At 39.4% G+C, this 23,574-nt stretch overlaps 3 protein-coding genes across 3 annotated transcripts in view; 2 read left to right on the top strand and 1 right to left on the bottom strand.

Annotated features, from left to right (window-relative positions):
* The window catches only part of LOC311056752 (uncharacterized protein), a gene marked incomplete at its 3' end in the record, with an annotated part of 36,420 nt that extends 34,281 nt beyond the window's left edge, over positions 1-2,139 (bottom strand). The window contains exons 1-2 of the mRNA XM_084073558.1: positions 2,038-2,139; positions 1,611-1,712 (exon numbers count right to left, since the gene is read on the bottom strand). Coding sequence (XP_083929684.1) covers positions 1,611-1,712; positions 2,038-2,101 — 166 coding nt within the window. The 5' untranslated portion in view covers positions 2,102-2,139. The remainder of the gene's footprint in view (positions 1-1,610; positions 1,713-2,037) is intronic.
* Positions 1-23,574, top strand: part of LOC311057417 (uncharacterized protein) — a gene marked incomplete at its 3' end in the record, with an annotated part of 440,186 nt that overhangs the window by 146,946 nt on the left and 269,666 nt on the right. The window lies entirely within an intron of this gene.
* LOC311057874 (uncharacterized protein) overlaps positions 1-23,574 on the top strand; it is a 258,441-nt gene that overhangs the window by 132,353 nt on the left and 102,514 nt on the right. The window lies entirely within an intron of this gene.

The raw sequence follows: 23,574 nt of genomic DNA, 5'->3' as shown, positions 1-23,574 counted from the left end.
CGTCATGTGGCACTGAATGATATAATAAGTTAAAATTGGTTAGTACCCGCCGATTAGAAAACCCAGCTAATTGGCATGGTTAAAGGGTCCGCCCTGAGATTGGGAGGTCAGGGTTCAATACCCCGGCCGGGTCATACCAAAGACTATAAATATGACGCAATGTCTCCCCGCTTGACACTCAGCATCAAGAGTTGGATTGGGGTAAGTCTGTGTACATCATGGCTCAGATACACCACAACATTGGGATCCCCCTGTATTTGTCTAAATACTTCCTAAATGTTAATGAAGTCCATGATCATAACACCAGAGGAAGCTCCACAAATCATGTTCAACCCAGATTTGGCTCAACAAAGGGAATGAACTCGTTCTCATGCTATTCATCAAAAATGTGGAACGCCCTACCAAAAGGAGTAAAGGAGTGCAAACCCCTACTCACTTTCAAAACTGCCCTAAAGATACACCTTCAGGAGGCTGCAATTCGAAAATGGCCCCTGTCTAAGTCTTAACCTCCCCCCCCCCACCCTATTTCTTTTTTTCTCTTGTACATTTATTTTCACTCTTCACACCAGTAACCTGTAAGCTGATTGTATGACTTTCTGTATAGTAGTTGTGTATATCTGTTTGTCTCTTATATGTCATCATGATTTGTGTGCATGGGGATCTCATCTTAAACAAGCTCAGTGCTTAATGAGCCTCCCAGTTTAGTAGACCTTGTATTGTGATTTTTTTGTACTTCCATGTACTGATGTTCTCATGTCTTATTAAATAAAGTACATCAATCAATCAATCAGGGATATACTTGTACATCAAGCCACCTCACGCCACAGAAACAGGAGATAAGCTCCTGCCCTATGGGCCACATGGCTCGGGAATAATTAGTTCTCAAGGCTACCTACTTACCCACCGATGTAATCTCATATTATGTTTTTTTTTGTTTGACAGGAAGTAATTCAGATTGGAAAAATTCTCAACAATTATACCTTTATATATTTTTTGGCATCTATTGTCAACTATGTCCCCATTACGACCACAGATATTCTCTGAAAGTGTGAGAAAAAAAAAGCTTAGTTAAAGGGCAAGACCACTTTGGTAGAGGTTTGGGTTGTGTAGTTACCAAAGTGGTCTTGCCCTTTAACTAATACTAATGTTGAGCAGGGTCGACTCTGTACTTGATCCTTTCTCTTTTCCCTCTACACCAAATCTCTTGAGTTTGTAGATCAGTATTTTTTCAAATACCCCCAGCAAAGGGATGCTAGGGTTGAAGTGGTTACACCTCAAATCAAGAAGCTTTAAAAAGCTTGTCAAAGATCTGTTATCTCACACAGAGCAGACTAACAGACTGCTCTGTGAGAGATACATGCACTTAGCGGCTTGAGCTGTGTGACAGACAAACCCTGTTCTAGATGCTTTGGTCTACTCTGTAGAAAAATGTACAATTTGTTGCAGTTTTTCTTTTGTATTGCATTTGTGAAAAATAGGACGTGCTTTTGGATATTGTAATGAGAATAAAACATGTTAAAAAGGAATATTGAGTGATATTTAATGATGGCTATGAATATCCGGATATTATCAATGTCATTACATTTTTTGCAGATAGTGACTATACGTACTGAGGTGTGGGTGGTCTTCAGGTTCCTCCTGTTTAATAGAAATGTCCCTGGCTGAGTCTGGAGAGTTCATCTTCACCTGCAGTCTGGACTCCACACACTGGTCTGAAATGGAGCAATTGAATAAGGACTTTAATAACTTCTGACTGTACTACATGTACTGTAGTAACAATCGTGTTGATAAAGTAATCAATCAATCAATACAACTCTTCATTATTTAGCTGTAAATTCACTTTCTTCGTTCTAAAATAATAGCAGAGGAAAAGAGACAAGTTGTATCTTTGTTATAAGAAAGTTACTGTAAGTTTGACTACCTGTAAATAAAACACTACATACCTATCCTGTACAACTTTACTACAGGTTGTAAATAAAACACTACATACCTATCCTGTACAACTTTACTACAGGTTGTAAATAAAACACTACATACCTATCCTGTACAACTTTACTACAGGTTGCAGCATTGCATCAAACAGTCCATGTCTCTGGTCCATCTGTCGCTGTTCCTCTGACCATGTTAATGATCTTTTGGAGGCCATCTCTCTTGATAGCGTAGATCTCTCCCTGTGGTTCTCTGTGGAAATCACCAATAGAATAAAACATTTACTTATCATTCATCAATATTCATAAAATATTTCAGAGTGCTGAGCTATGGTGTAAAAGCTTTACTCCACTATAATAGAGACATATAAAATGCCTCAGATACATTACAATCTCAGTTTTACAGTAAATGTGGTTTATTTCTTTTCTTTTTTTTACACTACAAGACCTTTAAGATTAAAGTCTGACACACTATCAGCACTACAAGACTTGAAGGTCAGTAAGTATTTCTGAGTTTCTCAAAAGCCGCGCTGAGAGTGATCAGTTCAACACTGAATACCTCATAAACCGTACTGATGAGCTAAAGAGAACGATACTGATTAATAATAATACATAATCCACCTTTAATTGACCTTTGTGATAGGAGTGATCAAAGTAGGGCTGCTCAATTACTACAATTATATTTTAACTATGGCTTCCAAACGAATGTGAGAGAACACACACACACACACGCACACGCACACACACACACACACACACACACACACACACACACACACACACACACACACACACACACACACACACACACACACACACACACACACACACCTGGGTGAGTCAAATCAAAGTGTGGTTCCTTAGTTAACGTTCCTGGACGTCCCTCAGTCCTCCAACCGTCACAGGGTCAGGTTCCAATCTCATCCCACGTTGTCAGAGGAACACAGAGTGAAGCCCTGGTTGCTCAAAGCTCTACCTTAGCATTAGCGTTAGCATTAGTCCATAAAACAAACAGTATTTGAACGTCGTGTGTAAATTCCTCCTGTTTTCATAACTTTACACAGACTGTCGAACAAAGACAATCTCAGACACAAGTTACACAAAGGTTTGTTCACTGTAAACTTATAATATAACAAACTTTCTCTGCATCACGTTCACTCTCTGCTGTTTGTTTGTCTCTCTCGTTCACAACGGACGACCCGGACCAGAGAGGGAGGAACACCGGATACGTGTCCGTCCCTCTCTCTCATCCGTGTTGAAACACACACTACTCTTGAGTTCCCGCAGATTGTTAACCCCACAAATGCTGCTTTACATCATAAAACATGAAACATTGTTTTTAAACAGAACTGTTTACATACAGTTCAGAGTTTTGTTTATTGTACCAGAATGTTCTGGGAAACAGACAGTTCTGTATAGATAGATTGATTGTAATGGATGAATTTCACTGGGCCAGGCTGACCTAAAATGGTGTAACTAATCATTAGATTTCATAATAAAAAAATAACTTTAAAAAAAAAGTACACCAAGTCTTAGGGCCATAATAAGGTATAAAACAAGACCCACAATCCTATTTTGTCAGATCTGTCTGCAAATGGTTGTTGGATGTATATTAAATGTACTGTATATAACCTATATAATTGAGATCTGAAGATGCATATACGATATACCGTACCTGTTTTTAAAATCTTTGTATTTGTTTTACTTGTTTGTTTCGTCTATATTATTTCTTTATTTTAAGTCTTCCTGTAACTGCAGATAACTGTGACTGTTATCATGTGATGTGACAATAAAGTTGAGCATTCTGATTCCTGCCTCCAGACTAAATTCTTCCACACATCCAAAATAAAGTAATGTTAAGAGATCATAGCTTATGTTTCACCTTCCTGATAACAATTCACTAAACAATTCATAATAATGAAACATATTGCATATCACAATATAAATGTAATACAACTTATAATTATAATAATGATCATAGCCCTCCCATTAATTGTAACAATTACTGTCATGATTCTTTAAAAAAAGTTACATGCACAGTATTTTTCCCTCAGTTAACTGATATCTAATAAGTAAAATAATTGAAATAGTGCCCCATTCATTGGGCATGTAATAGAACACAGCAAAATTATATCAAATCATAATATTAAAACTGTAAAATTCGAGTAAATCAGTTCTAGCTTATACAATTGATATGGTTTACATGGTCATTTATAATATAAAAAAATAATAACACCGCACTATTGTGCAAAAAAGATGTATTGTGGTAAAATTAATACTAATAATAATGTTACCGATAACACTTCTAACTGATTGTTGTAATGTTTTAATAGAAAATAAAAAAGCTTGTGGAATGTATCCTAAAGATGAGTCCTAATGAAAACTTCTGTTGACAGGAGCAGTATAAATATCCATTACATTTTAAAATGTCTATCCAACCCCCTGACAACATACAGCTGTTTAATTTGATCCCTCCAGGGAAGGTAATTTAGTAGAAAGTTGTTTTTCCCCCTTGGTGTGAATACGTTGATGTCTTCTCAGAGATCTTTCCTGACTGAAACTCTTGCCAAACACATTTAACATTATGACAAGAGAACAGTTTCCTCCAGTGTGGGTGCTGTGCGGAAAATGTACCCTTCGCTGGGGCGTTTCACTGTTTTAGTGCTCCTTCAGCAGCCACTGCTTAAAAATGTTGGTGCTTTTCAGCGTTAGTTGAGTCTTCTTTCACTTTCTCCCCGCCGTTTGATTTAAATGACATTAAATCATAATATAAAAACTATAGCTGGGGAATGACTCCAAAAGCCAAGTCCTAATGGAAACTGTTGACAGGAGCAGTATAAATATACATGATATTTGTGCCTCTCTATTCAACTCCCTGACAACATACAGCTGTTTAATTGATCCTCCCAGATTTATAGTGGAAAGTGTTTTATTTTTTCCCCTTTTGGTGTGAATGCACTGATGTCTTTTCAGAGCACTTAACTGACTGTCACAATGTTTACAGTGGAAAGGTTTTTCACCAGTGTGGAAACGCTGGTGCTTCTTCAGAGAACCTGACCGACTGAAACTCTTGTCACAATGTTTACAGTGGAAAGGTTTTTATCCAGTGTGAACACTCTGATGTATAATCAGGTCAGTTGACACAATGAAACTCTTGTCACAATGTTTACAGTGGAAAAGTTTTTGCCCACTGTGGCGTATTGTACACCAATGCTGGTGTATGGTGAACTGACTGATTGAAACACTTGTCACAATATTTACAGTGGAAAGGTTTGTGGATACGCTGGTGATACCTCAGAGAACCTGACTCACTGAAACTCTTGTCACAATGTTTACAGTGGAAAGGTTTTTCTCCAGTGTGAACACGCCGGTGTGTCTTCAGGGAACCTAACTCACTGAAACTCTTGTCACAATGGATTTCTAAAATGTAAAACCATTCTTCCTTTGTCCATGTTCTATGTAGAAAATGAGCTATTGCCTACTTAGATTGACCAGTTTATAACTAAAGGTTATTACAGGTGTTTCTGGAAACTGACAGCCTAAACTCAGGCTTCAACGTTTTAGCAAGATTTCAGCTAAATACATATTCTATATATACATAAGTAATCTGAATTGATATATTTAGTTACTTTACCCAACAAATAAATAATGGTGTTAAAGCAAATACTTAATTTGAGTCCTAAAATTATCAAACGATATTAAAACATAATGCTTCACTTGTGAGCTCTGATTTGGGAGTAAATTAGGCTGTAGGCCAAGTCGTATACAACAGGTCTGTCTGTCTGTCTGTATTTACAGTCTGCTACTTTCAAAGTAGACCAATCACAGCTCATGCCGCTATGTGCATGACGTTATGAAACGGAGCCACCTCCAGACATGAAAACTTGATATTTCTGGTGAAAAGTTTGGAAGTACATTACATTTACATTACAGTCATTTAGCAGACGCTTTTATCCAAAGCGACAATAAGTGCATTCAACATAGGTAGGCAGGAAACTACGAATCACCAGAAGTCTTAAGTGCATTTTCTTCTGAAACAAGCAACTGAGAGTATACCTAGCGCTAAGGTAAAAGTGCAATATATCAGCTACCTACTTTCTTAAACAGAAGAAGTAATTAAACACCACCGTAATAAATCTAGCACTGTGTGTGTTGTTCCTAATCAGAACCTTGAATTGAACACCTTAAACAGGAAGTAGTTTAAAATCTATGTGAACAGATTTGTATGATGTGGCTCTGTATGACATTTTTGCTGGTATTTTTTTGGTTTACCATTGATATCGCAGTGTACATTTGATATTGTGACAGTCCTACAGAACAGAGCATATGAAAGAAAGAGAGAGCACATGAAACTTACTGAGTTGTGGATGGTCTTCAGGTTCCTCCTGTTTAATAGAAATGGCCCTGGCTGAGTCTGGAGAGTTCATCTTCACCTGCAGTCTGGACTCCACACACTGGTCTGAAATGAAGGAATTGAAAAAGGACATTAATGACTGGACACAGTAGTCTCCAGTTATTAAAGTCAAACAACATATGAACGTTGGGTGCAAGGATAATGGTTTACACAGTTTATATACAGTATTGTAGAAGATATCACGCTTAACTTAAGATTACACAAGAGTATCAAAGGAGTGATTCCAACGATGCAAATAATGGTGTAAAGTGAATAAGGTGAAAGTAGCCAATAAGTGCAGTTCAAACACTGAAATGTGGCCCAAAATACATCCCCAAGCAAAACTTATGTTCACAAGTAGGGATGGGGAATTATATTTGATCACATAAACAGCCTTTATTTGACCTCGATGAAGGCAGTGATCAAAGTTGGGCTGCTGAATTATTCACATTCTATTGTCAATTACAATTTTGGCTTCCAACAATTATGAAAACAAGATAAAACAGTGATCATGCCACGATCCATTTCGCACAATGATCGTTTTGTCTTGTTTTTAGTCATAAATCCAGTGCAACCCTTTAATTTACATCGGTGCACTTTGGCCCCTCCCTAAAAGCTCAAACTCAGTCTCATTAGACTGAGATGTTCAGATCTCACAGATCTAGTCAAGATGATAATGATGGAGAGCCTTTTTCAAGGAATCTGATGAGGGAAAAGAAACAAAAAGCAAGAAAGCAACCCATGAACAAGACAGGGAAACTACTTTCAATGCCATGCATTACCTGGATGGTCATTCTAGGCCTGACACACAACAGCATCAGTTTTGCCATGTCTGCTAATATTATAAGCGACTTTGGGCTTGTTTATCTGTAATGTCGCTTGTAGACATTGGTAGTTGTGTTTTTATGGACTTGTTCCGGTCCTTATTTGGGCTTGCTTCCCTAATGTTGTTTAAACCAGTGGTTCTCAAACATTGTTCCCAAAATGAATATCCCCCCCCATCTAAAAAGCATTTTGTGCCAGGGACCCCCTTACCAGATTTGTGTTGTTGAAATGTTTCAAGATTCTTTTGAAAATAGCAGATCTACAAGCTCGAAATGCGGCGTGTTGTGAGCTTGTAGATCTTTTCATAGATCTAGTTGCTTATTTCCCTCGCTGTACAGCACGACAAGTGCTCAGACAAATGTTTAACTTCACTTGACAGACAATCACAGTAACATTACTGTGGACAGAGTAAAGATCCTACTCATGTAGCCTTGATAGAAGACTGTCATATATTATCTGACAGTCTTGGAGTAGGTTCAAAATAGTCTTTGCACTTTCACACTTGGGGTCTGTACATCTACATAAACGTTCAGATTTCAAATATAAAGTGTTTACCTCATGGCCACGGATGTTACAATTATGTACGGGCCCTCAAAGGTACCCGTATCTTCCGTATTGTTCAATAGAAAACATTTTAATCCTGATCGGTGGCCATTTTCCTCATACTTATAATGTATCAGAGTGCAATACACCTCTCAACCAATAGGGTCACGCAGTTGAAAGAATACGGAGATCTGACACAGATCGGATTAAAATGATTAAAATTGAACAATACGGAAGATAAGGGTACTTCTGAGGCCCCGAACATAATTGTAACATCCGTGGCCATGAGGTAAACACTTTATATTTGAAACCTGAACGTTTAAGTAGATGTACGGACGGACCCAAAGTGTGAAAGTGCAAAGACTATTTAGAAATAACTTCAAGACGTTCATTATGACCGATGACCGTCTTGATCCAAGCCTACTCATGTACAAGCAACGTCTGATCATTGTTTATATGGACATTAACCATTACATTAATAATAGTTAAATCAACAACATGTAGCAAAACAATGTACGTATAGCTGCTTTGAGTACTTGTTGTGTTAATGATCACATGAATTATAATCTATCAAGTAACAGCAATTACATATTATATTCCATATTGAGTCAATAAATACAAAGTAAAGCCAACATAATGAGTTGATCTTTACCTGCTGTGTTTCAGTGGTTGAGCTGCTAACAAACGTCCTCCTGCTGCTTAACGACGACACTGTTTAGAAACGACACGTTTTACTTTTCTTTGTATTTTACTTTTATATAAATCTATGGTATTTTAAAGTGTCAACAACAGTCAGTCAACACACCATGTCGTTTTCACTACTGCATTGTGGGTATGTTCTTCTTCTACCGCCCTATTTCTATTCTAAGCTCCATCTCGAAAGTCATGGAAAAAATAGTCTATGAACAGGTCGACAAGTATCTTGCCGAGAAAAATCTAATCTACAAATTCCAATCTGGCTTCAGAACAAACCACTCCACTGACACATGCCTTCTCTATTTGAACGACTCTATCAAACAAGAGATCGAAAAGGGCAAATATTGCGGCATGGTCATGCTGGACCTCCAGAAGGCTTTTGACACCGTTAATCACCCAATTATGATCAATAAGCTCAAAGCAATAGGTTTTGATGACACGTCAGTGAACTGGATGAGATCCTACCTGGAAGGGAGGGAGCAAGTGGTGGAAGTAAACGGCACCCAGTCCCCCCCCCCTCCCAGTGACTTGTGGTGTTCCCCAAGGAAGTATACTAGGGCCCTTACTGTTCCTGATATATGTGAATGACATGTCATCAGCCTGCGACTGCAACCTGTTCCTGTTCGCAGATGACTCGGCCCTGCTAGTCTCGGACAGGGACAGGCTGCAGGTTGAGAAAACTCTCAGCTCTGAACTCAACAAGATCTGCATCTGGCTCTCCGACAACAAGCTCTCATTACACCTGGGCAAAACGGAATGCATCCTCTTTGGGTCCACTCCTAACCTCAGAAAGGCAGAGAGCTTCACGATCAAAGCGGGTGATGATATCATCAAAAGAAAAAACGAAATTACCTACCTGGGCTCTATCTTAGAGGCTGACCTCTCTGGTGACAAAAATGCTGAAAAAACGATCAAAACGGTCCACAAAAAAACACGCTATTTGCGGAGTATTGATCGTAAAGTCAGTAAGAAGACTCTGAAGACTCTTGCAGTGGCCCTCATACAAGGTCATTACGATTATGCATGTACTTCGTGGTATCACAACACCTCCAAGGCCTTAAAAACAAGGCTCCAAACATCCCAAAACAAACTTGTAAGGCTACTTCTTGGCCTCAATTACAAAACCCATCTAACCCCTGATCATTTTGATAGGATTGGATGGCTTAGGGTTGCGGACAGAGTACAGCAACTTGCTATGGGCCTGGTCTTCAAGATATACTATAACATTGGGATCCCCCTGTATTTGTCAAAATACTTCCAAAATGTTAATGATGTCCATGATCACAATACCAGAGGAAGCTCCACAAACCTTGTCCAACCCTTTTTTGGCTCAACAAAGGGAAGTAACTCGTTCTCATGCTATTCATCAAAAATGTGGAACGCCCTACCAAAAGGAGTAAAGGAGTGTAAAACCCTACTCTCTTTCAAAACAGCCCTAAAGATACACCTTCAGGAGGCTGCAATTGGAAAATGGCCCCTGTCTAAGTCCTAACCTAACCTACCCCCCCCTCTCTCCTTCTCCTTTTGTACATATTTCTCACTCTTCATACCAGTAACCTGTAAACTGATTGTATGACATTCTATAGTAGTTGTGTATATCTGTCTGTCTCTTATATGTATCATGATTTGTGTGCATGGGGAACTCATTTGAAACAAGCTCAGTGCTTTTATGAGTCTTCCAGTTTAGTAGACCTTGTATTGTGAATTTGTACTTCCATGTACTGTTGTTCTCATGTCTTACTAAATAAAGTACATCAATCAATCAATCAACACTTCAACAACAATCAACAACGCCAGTTGGTGTATTGCTGCCCCCTGCTGTTGGTCTCGGGTACTGTCCATTGTTTATATACAGTAACAGTACTATGTGACCTTCCTGACCTGTAGACAAGAGAACATCCATCTAGGAGTAAAGCAGTTCATCCAACTAATACATAATGTATTATTAAAAACAAATTGATAATCATTTAATACATTTATCAATTAATGATCAATCCCTATTTTAGGCATGTCATTATTTAAAAAAGACAAAAAAAACTTCCAGAGCTTAAAGAATAGTGAAAAGAGCCGATCTACAAGCTCACAACGTGTCACGATGTGATGCATTTTGAGCTTGTAGATCAGCTACTTTCACTAGTCTTGCAGGACACTGTTGTGCAGCATCGTGTGAAATAAGGCTAAAGTAATTGATTGATTCGTTGATATATATTTAAAAAAACAAAATAAAATATATTCTCGATTTTTGGATTAATCAGGAAAGTAATCTGTAGATGAACTGCTTAGAAAGTCATGGATAGTTGCAGCCCTACATCCATCACAGCTTTCATCAGTGCACATTGATGCTGCACAGGTCTGATCACGTCTCATAGAAATGCAGGATACAACATATACCAACATACCATGTTACATGATAAATATTTGTAAAAAAAAAAAAAGAACATGTAAATATATCACTATTTATATGATACATTCAAACTGTATGGTATATTCAGACTGTGACACAGTAAGAACATCACAAGTTACTTTTTGAGCAGAAATGTTGTTTATATGAATCATTGCATGCATAAGAGAATGATGGCATGCATGTTCCAGACAGTTCAGAGTTTGGTTATTATACCAGAATGTTCTGGGAAACAGGAAAAAGGTTCTTAAGATTTATTGATTGTAATGGATGAATTGCATTGGGTCAGGCTGACCTAAAATGGTCTTTAACTAATCATGAGATTTCATATTATTGTGTTCTAAGATGTATGGCCACAACAAGTTATAAAAGCAGACCCACAATCCTATTTTATCAGTCCTGTCTGTAGACCTGGCTCCATTGGTATATTAATAAATGCATATACTTCTGAAGATGCATATACTTGCTCCTTCCTGTTCAGTTTAGTTTTTACTTGCTCTGTGTTCCTTTCTTCTATATTCTTTCTCTATTTGAACTCTTCCTGTAACTCCAGATGTTGTACAGTATAATTGTAATTGTCCTTAACATCTGTAATCATGTGATGTGAACATGTGACACTAAAGTTGATTCTGAATTGTGCCTGCAGACTAAATTCTTCCAAACATCCTAAATATAATAATGTTAAGACAGCATAGCTGATGTTTCACCTTCCTGATAACCATATTATACATTAAAGCATAATAATGAAACATCTTGCGTGTGTGTGTGTGTGTGTGTGTGTGTGTGTGTGTATGTGTGTGTGTACGCACGCACACGTGCGTGTGTGTGTGTGTGTGTGTGTGTGTGTGCTATAGTGCTTTGCATAGGCTTTAATGTAATACCACATAACACTCTAATAATGTAATACAACGTAATAGTGATCATAGCCATAACATTAATTGTAAAAAATACTCATCATAATTCATTAAAATACGTGAATTTTCTCCCCTCAGTTAACCAATATTTAATAAGTAAAATAACTGAAATTGTGCCTCCCATTGGGTGTAATGAAACACAGCAAGATTACATTCAATCATATCAAAACTGCAGAATTCTAGAAAAAACTGTTGTACCATATACTGTATATAGTTTATAGCCATTTATAGTATAAGTGAATAACAACAATAATTTGCAATACAGAGAACTGCAAGTCTGACATTAAGGTTTTTCTAAAGTACTTCTTTAATCTACTTGTCCCATCCGAATTCCTCCTGGCCCTGTTTACGGGGTACCGTTGCCAGTGGTGCAGTGCATACATTTCTCTCACAATATACTTCTCAAATCCATTGTATGTTGGTCATGTGTAAAACACTACAGAACATATTATCCTTATTATATCAATAATTCATTAATTATATTTCATCGTAGATTCAAATAAGGTTCCAGGTTTCAACAAATTTAAACAGTCATTTGAAGCATGGACAGGTAAATGCAATAAAAACAGGCAGAAACTGAACCAATCAAATCAATCAGTAGTAATTTCAGATCAGACAGTACTATATACTAACTTTTCCACTGGTAGCACTGGTGCAGTACTGTCCCTTTAAGACTGAGGGCCCTAACTTGCATTTTTAAAATGTATTTCAAAAAATATTTAAAAATAGTGAAAAGTAATCCTGGTCTATCTACTACCTCCCCCTGGTCAGCCGGGGCACCTAATGGAGGGGAAAGGAACTGGTTGGAATAACGTGTTCCTTCCACGCGCTACGTCTAACCAGGGAAACTCCCCCCTGTCAGGTGAAAAGAAGCGGCTTGCTAGCTCTCATGCATTGAAGGAGGCATGAGCTCGGCTCTAGGCTCTCCCTAGGCTGGCAGAGGGAGTGTAGCGCCCAGGATTACTTAGACAATTGGCACTGAGTGAAAAAATGGGTTGCAAAAATCGTGGGAAAAAAAGTTTAGTTAAATAAAAAAGAAGTGAAAATAACCGATCTACAAGCTCACATTGCATCAATTATGTCACTATGACTCAGACTTAACCATAAATAAACCCGATCCGCCCATAGGCATATAGGATCCGGTTGTCCAGATGCTATGCCCATACATGGTGAAATGCATAAATGGGACCGACAACTCTAGTAATAAAAAATGCCTATTAAGATTAGGCAAAATAGGGTCCTTAGAGTCTGCAGTGCGTGCAAATGACATCATCTACATCATAATATAACAACTATAACATTCTAGTAAAACTGTTCTATACAATTGATATGGTTTACATGGTCATTTATAGTAATAAAAATAATTTACAATACCTCTAGGTAAAAGTTACTGTTATAATACACTGATGACTCCAAAAGCTGAGTCCTAATGAAAACTTCTGTTGACAGGAGCAGTATAAATATTCATATTTTTGCCTCTCTATCCAACTCCCTGACAACATACAGCTGTTTAATTCGATCCTCCCAGTGAGGTAATTTATATTGGAATGTTTTTTCTTTTTTCCCCTTTTGGTGTCTGTGAATGCACTGATGTCTTTTCAGAACACTTAACTGACTGAAACTCTTCTCAAACTGTTAACGATGTGTCAAGAGTGGAAAGGTTTTTCTCCAGTGTGGATACGCTGATGATTCTTCAGTCCCGATGACTGATTGAAACTCTTGTCACAATATTTACAGTGGAAAGGTTTTTCTCCAGTGTGGATACGCTGATGTGTCTTCAGTCCAGATGACTGAATGAAACTCTTGTTGCAAAGTTTACAGTGGAAAGGTTTTTCTCCAGTGTGGATACGCTGGTGTTTCTTTAGATCAGATGAATGAATGAAACGCTTGTCGCAAAGTTCACAGTGGAAAGGTTTTTCTCCTGTGTGGATATGCTGATGTGTCTTCAGTCCAGATGACTTAATGAAACTCTTGTCGCAAAGTTCACAGTGGAAAGGTTTTTCTCCAGTGTGGACACGCTGGTGTATCTTCAGGGTATCTAACCGACTGAAACTCTTGTCACAATGTTTACAGTGGTAAGGTTTTTCTCCAGTGTGGATAAGCTGGTGTTTCTTCAGATAACGCGACTGACTGAAAATCTTGTCACAATGTTTACAGTGGAAAGGTTTTTCTCCAGTGTGGATACGCTGGTGTGCCTTTAAAGAACTTGACTCATTGAAACTCTTATTACAGTGTGTACAGTGGAAAGGTTTTTCTTTAGCGTGACTAAGCTGGTGTGTCTTCAAGTCACCTGACCAACAGAAACTCATGTCACAAAGTTTACAGTGGAAAGGTTTTTCTCCATCTGGTTGATGTCTGTCGCTCAGGAAGTCTATGTAAGCCATTAGTTCTTCTGGTTGAGTTAAAACCTTGGTAAATTGTTGATGACTATAAGATCCTGGTTGATCATCATCTCCTTGTTTCTGTCTGGTTGTAGAGCTGGTGATTTGAGTCTGCGAAGACTGGGACCTCACTTCTGAGAGAGAGAGAGAGAGAGAGAGAGAGAGAGAGAGAGAGAGAGAGGTCAGTACAAATACATATAGCTTCCATCATCAAACAAGTCAATTGTTTAGGAGCACTACAGCTTCCTTGTTAATATTTCTGATTTAATCTTTTTTTAATCTTTTTTCCCCAATTTAGTCGTCATACCAACTCCCAGTTTCCCCACACATGTAGTACCTGTCCCTGTGTTTAACACTGACTGACCTCCACTGGTCTCCTCCCAATCATCACTGTCTTCAGTGACTTCAGTGTCAGATTCAAGCTCAACTTCAACTTCAATTTCAGAGCAGTGTGAAGAGTTGTCTTCATCATCAACTTCACTTTTCACTGCTAGTAATGTCAACATTGATCCATCAGGCTCCTCTGGTCTTAGAAGTATCTCCTCCTGTTCCTCTTTAATGTGCGAAGGATCTGGTTGCTCCTGGAGCAGACTGGGGCTCCTCTTCTGTTCAGGAGAATCCTCCTCTTTACACACAACCATGTGCAGGATGTCTAGGAGCAGAAAAATAACATGATAGTAAACACTGGATTCCTGAAGTGTAAATAAACATTTCCATCCTCCATGTTTTCATCCTAACCCTAACCCAGATGTAGTCTACTGCCCAGGGACCAATTTGTACACATACTGCAGATATAAAATGTACACAGGGACCCCTCCAGCGTTAATCTAACTCTGGAATGTACAAATGGAACCAAATGGACATGTAAGGGACCATTTGGTTCAATTTTGTACACTCTCGGGTATACAGAAACTCCCAAAATGGCTCAGTTTCTGACTGTGCGTCTACAAGGGCTTGTGTGTTTTCTTTGCTGTGTTATTGGTTCCCGAAAGAGGAAATTTGACCATAGGCCAAGCCATATAGAACAGGTACATAAAAAAAATACCACCAAAGTGGAAAAAGCGGCACCTCAAAAGAATAGATGCAAGACAGGCTCAGATACACGTTTAGACTCGTATAGAACAGGGTTTGTCTGTGTGTATGTAGGCCTACAGCATGTATTTCCCCTCAAAAGTAGACCAATCACATCTTATGCCGTTAAGTGCATGACATCATGAAACAGAAACATCTCCACACATGAAAGCTTGAAATGTCAGGTGAAAGTTGGGTCGTAGTTTAAAATCTATGTAAAATAGTTTTTATGGCATGTATCTGTACGTCTAGAAATAGGTCTGTGAGTCTGTGAATCTGTCTGTCTGTGTGTCTGGGACGAATCTCACAAACCGTTTTCAAGGAAGTATTTTTCCACTTCTGATAGAATGTACTATGTACAATGTGAAGATATATGGTGCAGTTTTTCTATTAGTGTTGCATTTACTCAAAAGAGATGTGGCTTTTGGTTATGCTATTTCGTTATGGTTTATTATTATCAGTGTCAAGATATTTTTGCAATGGTTATTGTACAGCGAGAATTAAGATATTGTTGCAGTTCTACAACAGAACAGAACAAAATGACAGAAATAAAAAGCACATGAAACTTACTGAGTGGATGCTCTTCAGGTTCCTCCTGTTTAATAGAAATGTCCCTGGCTGAGTCTGGAGAGTTCATCTTCACCTGCAGTCTGGACTCCACACACTGGTCTGAAATGAAGGAATTGAATAAGGACTTCAAAACTGGAGACCTAGTGGTGTCCAGAATAACAGTAATATTATAGAATAATAGTAATATGCAGAAGGTAAATGCAATATGGCCTAAGCCCAACACTCCAGCATATGAATCTTGGGTGCAAAGATTGTAGGATTCTTATATTATTGAAGAAATCCTTCATAATTCAAGATTACACAAGGAAGAATGTGACAAAAGATGGACTCCTACGATGCAAATAATGGTTTAAAGTGAATAAGGTGAAAGTAGCCAATCTGTTTTTTATGTTTCTGCAACCAGACAGAATGAGCAATTTGTTTAATCATCAGGATATTATCATTGTCATGATATATTTTGTCATGATTATTTCTCAGTAAAATTAGATATTGTGACAACCCCACAACAGAACAGAAAAAAATTAAATAAAAACATTCAAGAAAGAGCGAGCACATGAAACGTACTGAGGTGTGGGTGGTCTTCAGGTTCCTGTTTAATAGAGATAGCCCTGGCTGAGTCTGGAGAGTTCATCTTCACCTGCAGTCTGGACTCCACACACTGGCCTGAAATGAAGGAATTGAATAAGGATTTTAAAGATCAGTTTCAGTTCAGTTCAGTTTCAGTTTATTTTTATTTATAGTGCAACATCACCCCAAGGGGTCTCTGTGCACTTCACAATACAAAATACATAGTAGTCGAAACACACCGTAAAATGTGCCTGCATGGTCAAACAAGGTACCATGCAGTACACAGCAAAGAAAGAAAAAAAAGACAAAAAGAAGGAGAATACATTTGGAACAATATTTAAAACCATAGTGCAAGGACATGGCAGTAAACCAAGCAATAAGTTCAATAAAACTACTATACTATAAACTACTATCAAACTACGATTCTATAAAACTAGGGGGAGCCATAATGCAGGGAAAAAAGATACGTTTTTAGCCTAGATTTAAAAATGCCCAGAGAGTCGGCATCTCTAACAACTTGAGGGAGAGAATTCCAGAGATAGGGGGCACGATGTGTGAATGCTCTGCCCCCAACTGTTACTTTATTATATGTTGTGACTGTGAGGAGACCAGCATCCTGGGAGCGTAATGGACGTCCAGGGATGTATGGTTCTATTAAACTGGACATGTAGGATGGGGCAAGTCCGTTTAGGGCTTTATAGGTCAGGAGTAGTACCTTGAAATCAGCTCTGGCCTGTATTGGCAGCCAGTGTAGTGCTATGAGTGTTGGTGTGATGTGATCGTATTTCCTTTTCCTGGTTAGTAATCTAGCTGCTGCATTTTGAACTAATCTGAGGCCATGTGTTGCTGTTGATGGTAAACCGGAGAAGAGGGCATTACAGTAGTCTATTCTTGAAGTGATGAAAGCATGAACCAGGGTTTCGGCATCGGGAAGTGAGAGTATTGGGCGAATTTTGGCTATGTTGCGGAGATGGAAGAAGGCAGATTTTGTGGTGCTTTTTATATGGTATGTGAAAGATAGTGTTGGGTCAAAAACTACTCCTAAACTTCTTACTGTTGGTTTGTGGGTTATTGAGCAGCTGTCCAGGTTTAGAGTTGTGTTAGTGAACAGATGGGTGTGTTTAGCTGGGCCTACTAGCAGCATTTCTGATTTACCAGAGTTTAGGAGCAGGAAGCTTCTGGTCATCCATGACTTAACCTCAGTTAAACAGGTTTCGAGGGTTTGAAGGTTGGATGGGTCATTTGTGGTGATGGGGATGTAAATTTGAGTGTCGTCGGCATAGCAATGGTAATTTATGCCAGACTTTCTAAAGATGTCCCCTAGTGGAAGCATATATAAACAGAATAGGATTGGTCCAAGGACTGAGCCTTGTGGGACACCGTATTTGACAGGAGAGTGATCTGACATTGTGTTGTTGAAAAAGACACGCTGTGTTCTATGTGAGAGGTAGGAGCGGAACCAGTTAAGTGCAGTACCTTTGATACCGACCAGATGCTCTAGCCGGTGGAGTAGAATGGAGTGATCGACCGTATCAAATGCGGCACTGAGGTCTAAGAGCAGCAGGAGGGAGGTTCTGTCTTTATCCGTGTCGATTAATAAGTCATTGGTGATTTTGACCAGTGCTGTTTCTGTGGAATGTTGGGATCTGAAACCAGACTGAAAACTGTCATAGAGGTTGTTATTTGTGAGGTAGGCTGTAAGCTGGCTGGAGACAACTCTTTCAAGTAGTTTGGACATGAATGGAAGGTTTGATATTGGTCTGTAGTTTGCTAGTGTATGTGGGTCAAGATGGGGTTCCATGGTTCTTTTCCCCCTAAAACATAGTCATTGGGTATTATTATTATACTAGAGATTCAGGCCATTTACACCTACGTCACACTGCCCATCCTTGCTGCTGCGTGCGCGGAGTTTGAGGACGGTCTGTCCCATATATGCACATGACCATATAGGGGCATAGCGGTCGGATCTGTGGCTCTCTGCTCATAGACTCAGAGCATTCTGTAAACTGGTCCGATGAAGTGAACGGAGGTGACGCAACTTATATGGCTCTGGTGCTGACTGATTAGTTTGTGGCTGATGCCATGACAACACATTGAGGCTAGACAAGACACTCCATATTTGGCCGTAGCTGCATTGGGAACTCCTGATATGGCTATGGCTGAGTCAGAGTGACGTCAGAGGTCCGTCCGCCCGCCGGCTGGCCGGCCCGTCCTCCATTAGTCATTTTAATATAGGATTAGGAAGGAAGTTTTTCTAAAAACTGTACAGTAAGTGTTAAAATGATATTTTCATGTGTAGCACCACCTCAGCACCACCCACCTGACCCGGTCCCTCCTCCTCCTCCTATATGACCACCCACCTATCCTAGTCCCCCCACCCCCCTCCTCATGAAAGGACAGCCCATGGATCTGCACAGTCGTTTACAAAAGGGTCTAGAACAGTGGTTGTCAAACTGACTTCCGGGGACCCCAGCTGGGTCCTTGAGAGGGTTCCGGGGGGGTCCCCCAGCAAAATGTATGGCATCAAAATCAGTGTAACCAGTTTAAACCTACCGTATATACGTACAGTAGGTGATCTGAAAATAGCAGATCTACAAGGTATTGACTAATAATGCATCGCGATGAGACACATTGTGAGCTAGATCAGCTTCTTTTTTTTCTTTTTTACAACTTTTACTTTGAACTGGAAGATAATGGATGAACAAGTACAACATGATCCTTACAGTATTATCCTTCAGGTTGTTTAAGAAAACAGACAACTACATTATTACTACAGCATGTATATAGTTAATGGGTTTGGAGCTAAACTGTTAATTTGCATTGATTGATTGATTGATGTACTTTATTTAGTAAGACATGAGAACAGTACATGGCAGTACATAACAGTACATGGAAGTACAAATTCGCAATACAAGGTCTACTAAACTGGATAGCTCAGTTAAGCACGTAGCTTGTTTAAGATGAGATCCCCATGCACACAAATCATGTTGACATATAAGAGACAGACAGATATACACACTACTATACAGAATGTCATACAATCAGTTTACAGGTTACTGGTATGAAGTATGAAGGGTGAAAAATATGTACAAAAAGAAAGAGAGGGGGGGGGGGTAGGTTAGGTTAGGACATGGGGTAGGTTAGGTTAGGACATGGGGTAGGTTAGGACTTGGACAGGGGCCATTTTTGAATTGCAGCCTCCTGAAGGTGTATCTTTAGGGCATTTTTGAAAGTGAGTAGGGTTTTACACTCCTTTACTCCTTTTGGTAGGGCATTCCACATTTTAGATGAATAGCATGAGAAAGAGTTCATTCCCTTTGTTGTGCCAAATCTGGGTTGAACATGGTTTGTGGAGCTGCCTCTGGTGTTATGATCATGGACTTGATTAACATTTTGGAAGTATTTTGACAAATACAGGGGGATCCCAATGTTGTGGTGTATCTTGAAGACCAGGCCCATAGCAAGTTGCTGTACTCTGTCCTCAACCCTAAGCCATCCAAGCCTAGCAAAATGGGCAAAAATGGGCATGCAGCCCATGAACAAGACAGGGAAACTATTTTCAATGCCATACATTACCTGGATGGTCATTCCAGGTCTGACACACTACAGCATGATAAATGTTTAGTTGGTAAGGATTCAATGTCTGGTGCATGAAGACATGGAGCTCTAACTTCACTTGACAATCACATTAACATTACTGTGGCCAGAGTAAAGATCCTACTGGTTTACAAGATACGTTTACACCTCATTGCTTATTATGGAGATTAACCACAGTAATGCTATAAAACACTGATGTAACTATAGGGTTACAATGATAATAGTGACGTCAACAACAACATAAAACACAACAATGTATATCAATGTCTTGCTGTAGCCATGGTTCACATGACGCTCGTCTGCCACAAGCGTCATGGAGCTACTGTACTTCCTGTTTTTTGAACATTTTGCACCGACAACCAGTACATCTACATTAACATTAAAATTTCAAATACTAAGTGCTGACCCTACGGCCACGGATGTAACAAGTTCAAGCACCTGGGTCTAAGTACCCTTATCTTCCGTATTGTTCAATAAAAAGCATTTTAATCAGATCCGCGGCCATGTTCTATTAAAAAAATAAATTATTATAATGTATCAGAGTGCAATACACCTCTCAACCAATAGGGCCACGTAGTTGAAAGTATATGGAGAATATTCGGAGAAAATGGCCGGCGATCTTTTTATTGAACAATACGGAAGATAAGGGTACTTAGACCCAGGCGCTTTAACTTGTAACATCAGTGTCCGGGGGGTCAGTACTTTATATTTGAAATCTGAATGTTTATGTAGATGTAATGGTTGTAAATGTAAACATTTAAAAAAACAGGAAGAAGTAGCTCCATGACAGTCATGATATGACACTCATGTTTTTCAGGGCTAGTCTTGCTGCTGCTATGGAGCTGTTGTTAGTGTTTATGATCACTTTATAACAAGCTAACAGCTAAGACTAATTAGATTTATGTTCCAACTTAAATGATGAGTTAATGAAGACAAATAGATGAAACAAGACGTGATCCGTTCATCTTAAATGTTATAAATAGATGAAACACAACATAATGAGTTGATCTTTACCTGCTGTGTTTCAGTGGTTGAGCTGCTAACAAACGTCCTCCTGCTGCTTAACGATGACACTGTTTAGAAACGACACGTTTTACTTTTCTTTGTATTTTACTTTTATATAAATCTATGGTATTTTAAAGTGAGCTCAACAACAGTCAGTCAACACACCATGTTGTTTTCACTACTGCATTGTGGGTATGTTCTTCTTCTGACGAACACTTTGTCTAGACGCCAGTTGGTGTATTGATGCCCCCTACTGTTGGTCTCGGGTACTGTCCATTGTTTATATACTGTAACAGTACTACAATATGCAGTGGTGGAAAGTAACTAAGTACATTTACTTGAGTACTGTACTTAATGGAATACAGTTCAGAGTTTGGTTATCGTACCAGAAGTTCTAGTTCTAGTAAACAGGAACATAGTTCTGTAAGATAGATTGATTGTAATGGATACATTGGACTGGGTCAGGCTGACCTAAAATGGTGTAACTTATCATGAGATTTCATAATATTGTGTGTTAAGATGTAGGGCCACAAAAGGGTCTAAAAACACACCCACAATCCTATTTCATCAGTCCTGTCTGCAGATACAGCTCTGTTGCTAACTGTTGCTATATTAACTTATACATACGTATAATAATGCATAGCTGCATATATAGTTACTGTAGTGAAGGGAATGCTCTATGCTGAATTTCGGGTGCTGATTCTATTGTTCCCTAGGTTCACGCCGGTGTGTCGACCAGAACACCACTTTAGGCCCTTAATATTTCCAGATATGAAAGAATAGGACAGAGAGAGGCTTGATGCTTGATTGTCCTCTTTTACTGGTCTCCTTTGCAGCAGTACAGACATGTAGTAGTAACAGTTCAACAATAATACACACATGTGTGTGGTCTGGGAATAAACAGAATAGAGACAAAATAAGTGCATTAATAAAAGTGGTCTGTACCAATAATTACACATATCAAACCAGTCAAATGGTGTCATCTAGCTAGAGAGATACAATACCAAAATAGTATACACTTCACAGTTTAGAATTAAGAATAGTAGTTGTATATCCAAATACAATATGTATAGGAACTGTCATAACAGAACTGTGACTAGAAATGACTGTAGCTTGAATTAGGCAGAATGCATCAGCATGACAGGACAAATAAACATACTGTAATGTCAGAAAGTCTTATACTTTTAGGCACTACTGGTTGCCGATGGCCAGGGGTTAAGTTCAGACGTGTGCTCTATAAAAAAAACTGAAGTTCAAACCGTAAATTTAATTCAACAAAAAGGGTGATTTATTCTGTCACTTGGTCATCACTTAAACATACTAAATAATAAATACAATTAACCTTAAACGCAAGGGAATACAGCCCAACAGTCCTCTCAAACACAGTATTCTCGAGCACAGTCAAAAACTGTGTGCCTCTGCCACAAGCAACACCTGCGCTTGATTACTGACCCTGTTACCTTGGCCATGACCACGTCCCACAGATGCAGTGCTTGGCCTTGACCCCGCCCTGCAGACACAGTGTTTGGCCTTGACCGCACCCCGCATACGCAGTGACATCATCAAAAAATGAGAAAAAAACAGAAATCATACATATGGCTTGTGGTGTCAAAAGTCCTGTACTTCTGGCACTACTGGTGGCCGACGCTAGAGTTGTTTACTTTCAACATGTTGTGGGGTATCGATCAAAGCCAAGAGTCAGACAGTGGTGGTACAAGCCCAAACATGGGTTTTTATTCAAATGAATGGCACAGAATCACTGCATAAACGGTCAAATCATAATAAAGGTGAGTATCTAGCACTGTGAATAATTGTTTAACGAAAGTTCTTCCCAGGGCTGGGGCTCAGTAGACATCAATCATTCAGCAAGGTGCGACACAGTTTCAAGAGGGGGGGGGGGCAGTGAGCTCCGCTTCACACCTTCGGCTCAGAGAGCATTGTTTCTACAGGGAATCACTTATTTAGAGGGGCCGTCCTCACCCCTTTCAGTAGGCCTCGCTCTGCCTTTGCATGCGAGGCTGGTATAAGATCCATATGGTGCCTATAACATTTAAGAGACAATACTTTAGCGGACTTTTCACTTATCAAACACACAAGCTTTGGAAGGGAAAAATAGTGGAGTCTTTTTCTTACCGCCTGGCTGCCCGTCCTTCACCATGGAGAGGTTGATACTAGTGAGGGTGAGAGAGCAGAGAGTATTTGTAGCCAACGCCCTGGCCATCACACAGGTGCGCTGAATTGTAGTTGATCGAGGAGGTAGAGTGGCAGGTACCGCCCCTCGATGACGCAGCCTAGACTGAGGCGCTGCCTTTTGGTCCTCTCTCTGTCTCTCTCTCCCTGCCTCTCCATGGTTATGGGCTTAACTGCCAGGCGGTCTCGTGGCGAGACTCCACAATGTGCTAAAAAGACTGAAGTCCAAACCGTCCGTAAAGTTCATAAATAAACGCTTTATTCTTAGTAGCTTTCGTGCCAATCACTCCAGCATACAAATAAAAAATACAATTAAACATAAACAGTTAAACGTAGGGTGGCTAAACCAACAGCCCTCCTAAACACAGTCAAAAAACTGTTTGCCTCGCATCAGCAACACCTGCCCTTGATTTCAGACCTGGTTAAATACCTTGGCAACCTTGGCCTTGACCGCGCCCTGCAGTGACGTCATCAAATAGAAAACATGGCTCAA

Source organism: Gymnoscopelus microlampas (assembly GCF_963454915.1).
Source record: "Gymnoscopelus microlampas genome assembly, chromosome: 12".
In the NCBI taxonomy this organism is placed as follows: Eukaryota; Metazoa; Chordata; class Actinopteri; order Myctophiformes; family Myctophidae; genus Gymnoscopelus; species Gymnoscopelus microlampas.
This window is presented reverse-complemented; position numbering and strand designations above follow the sequence as displayed.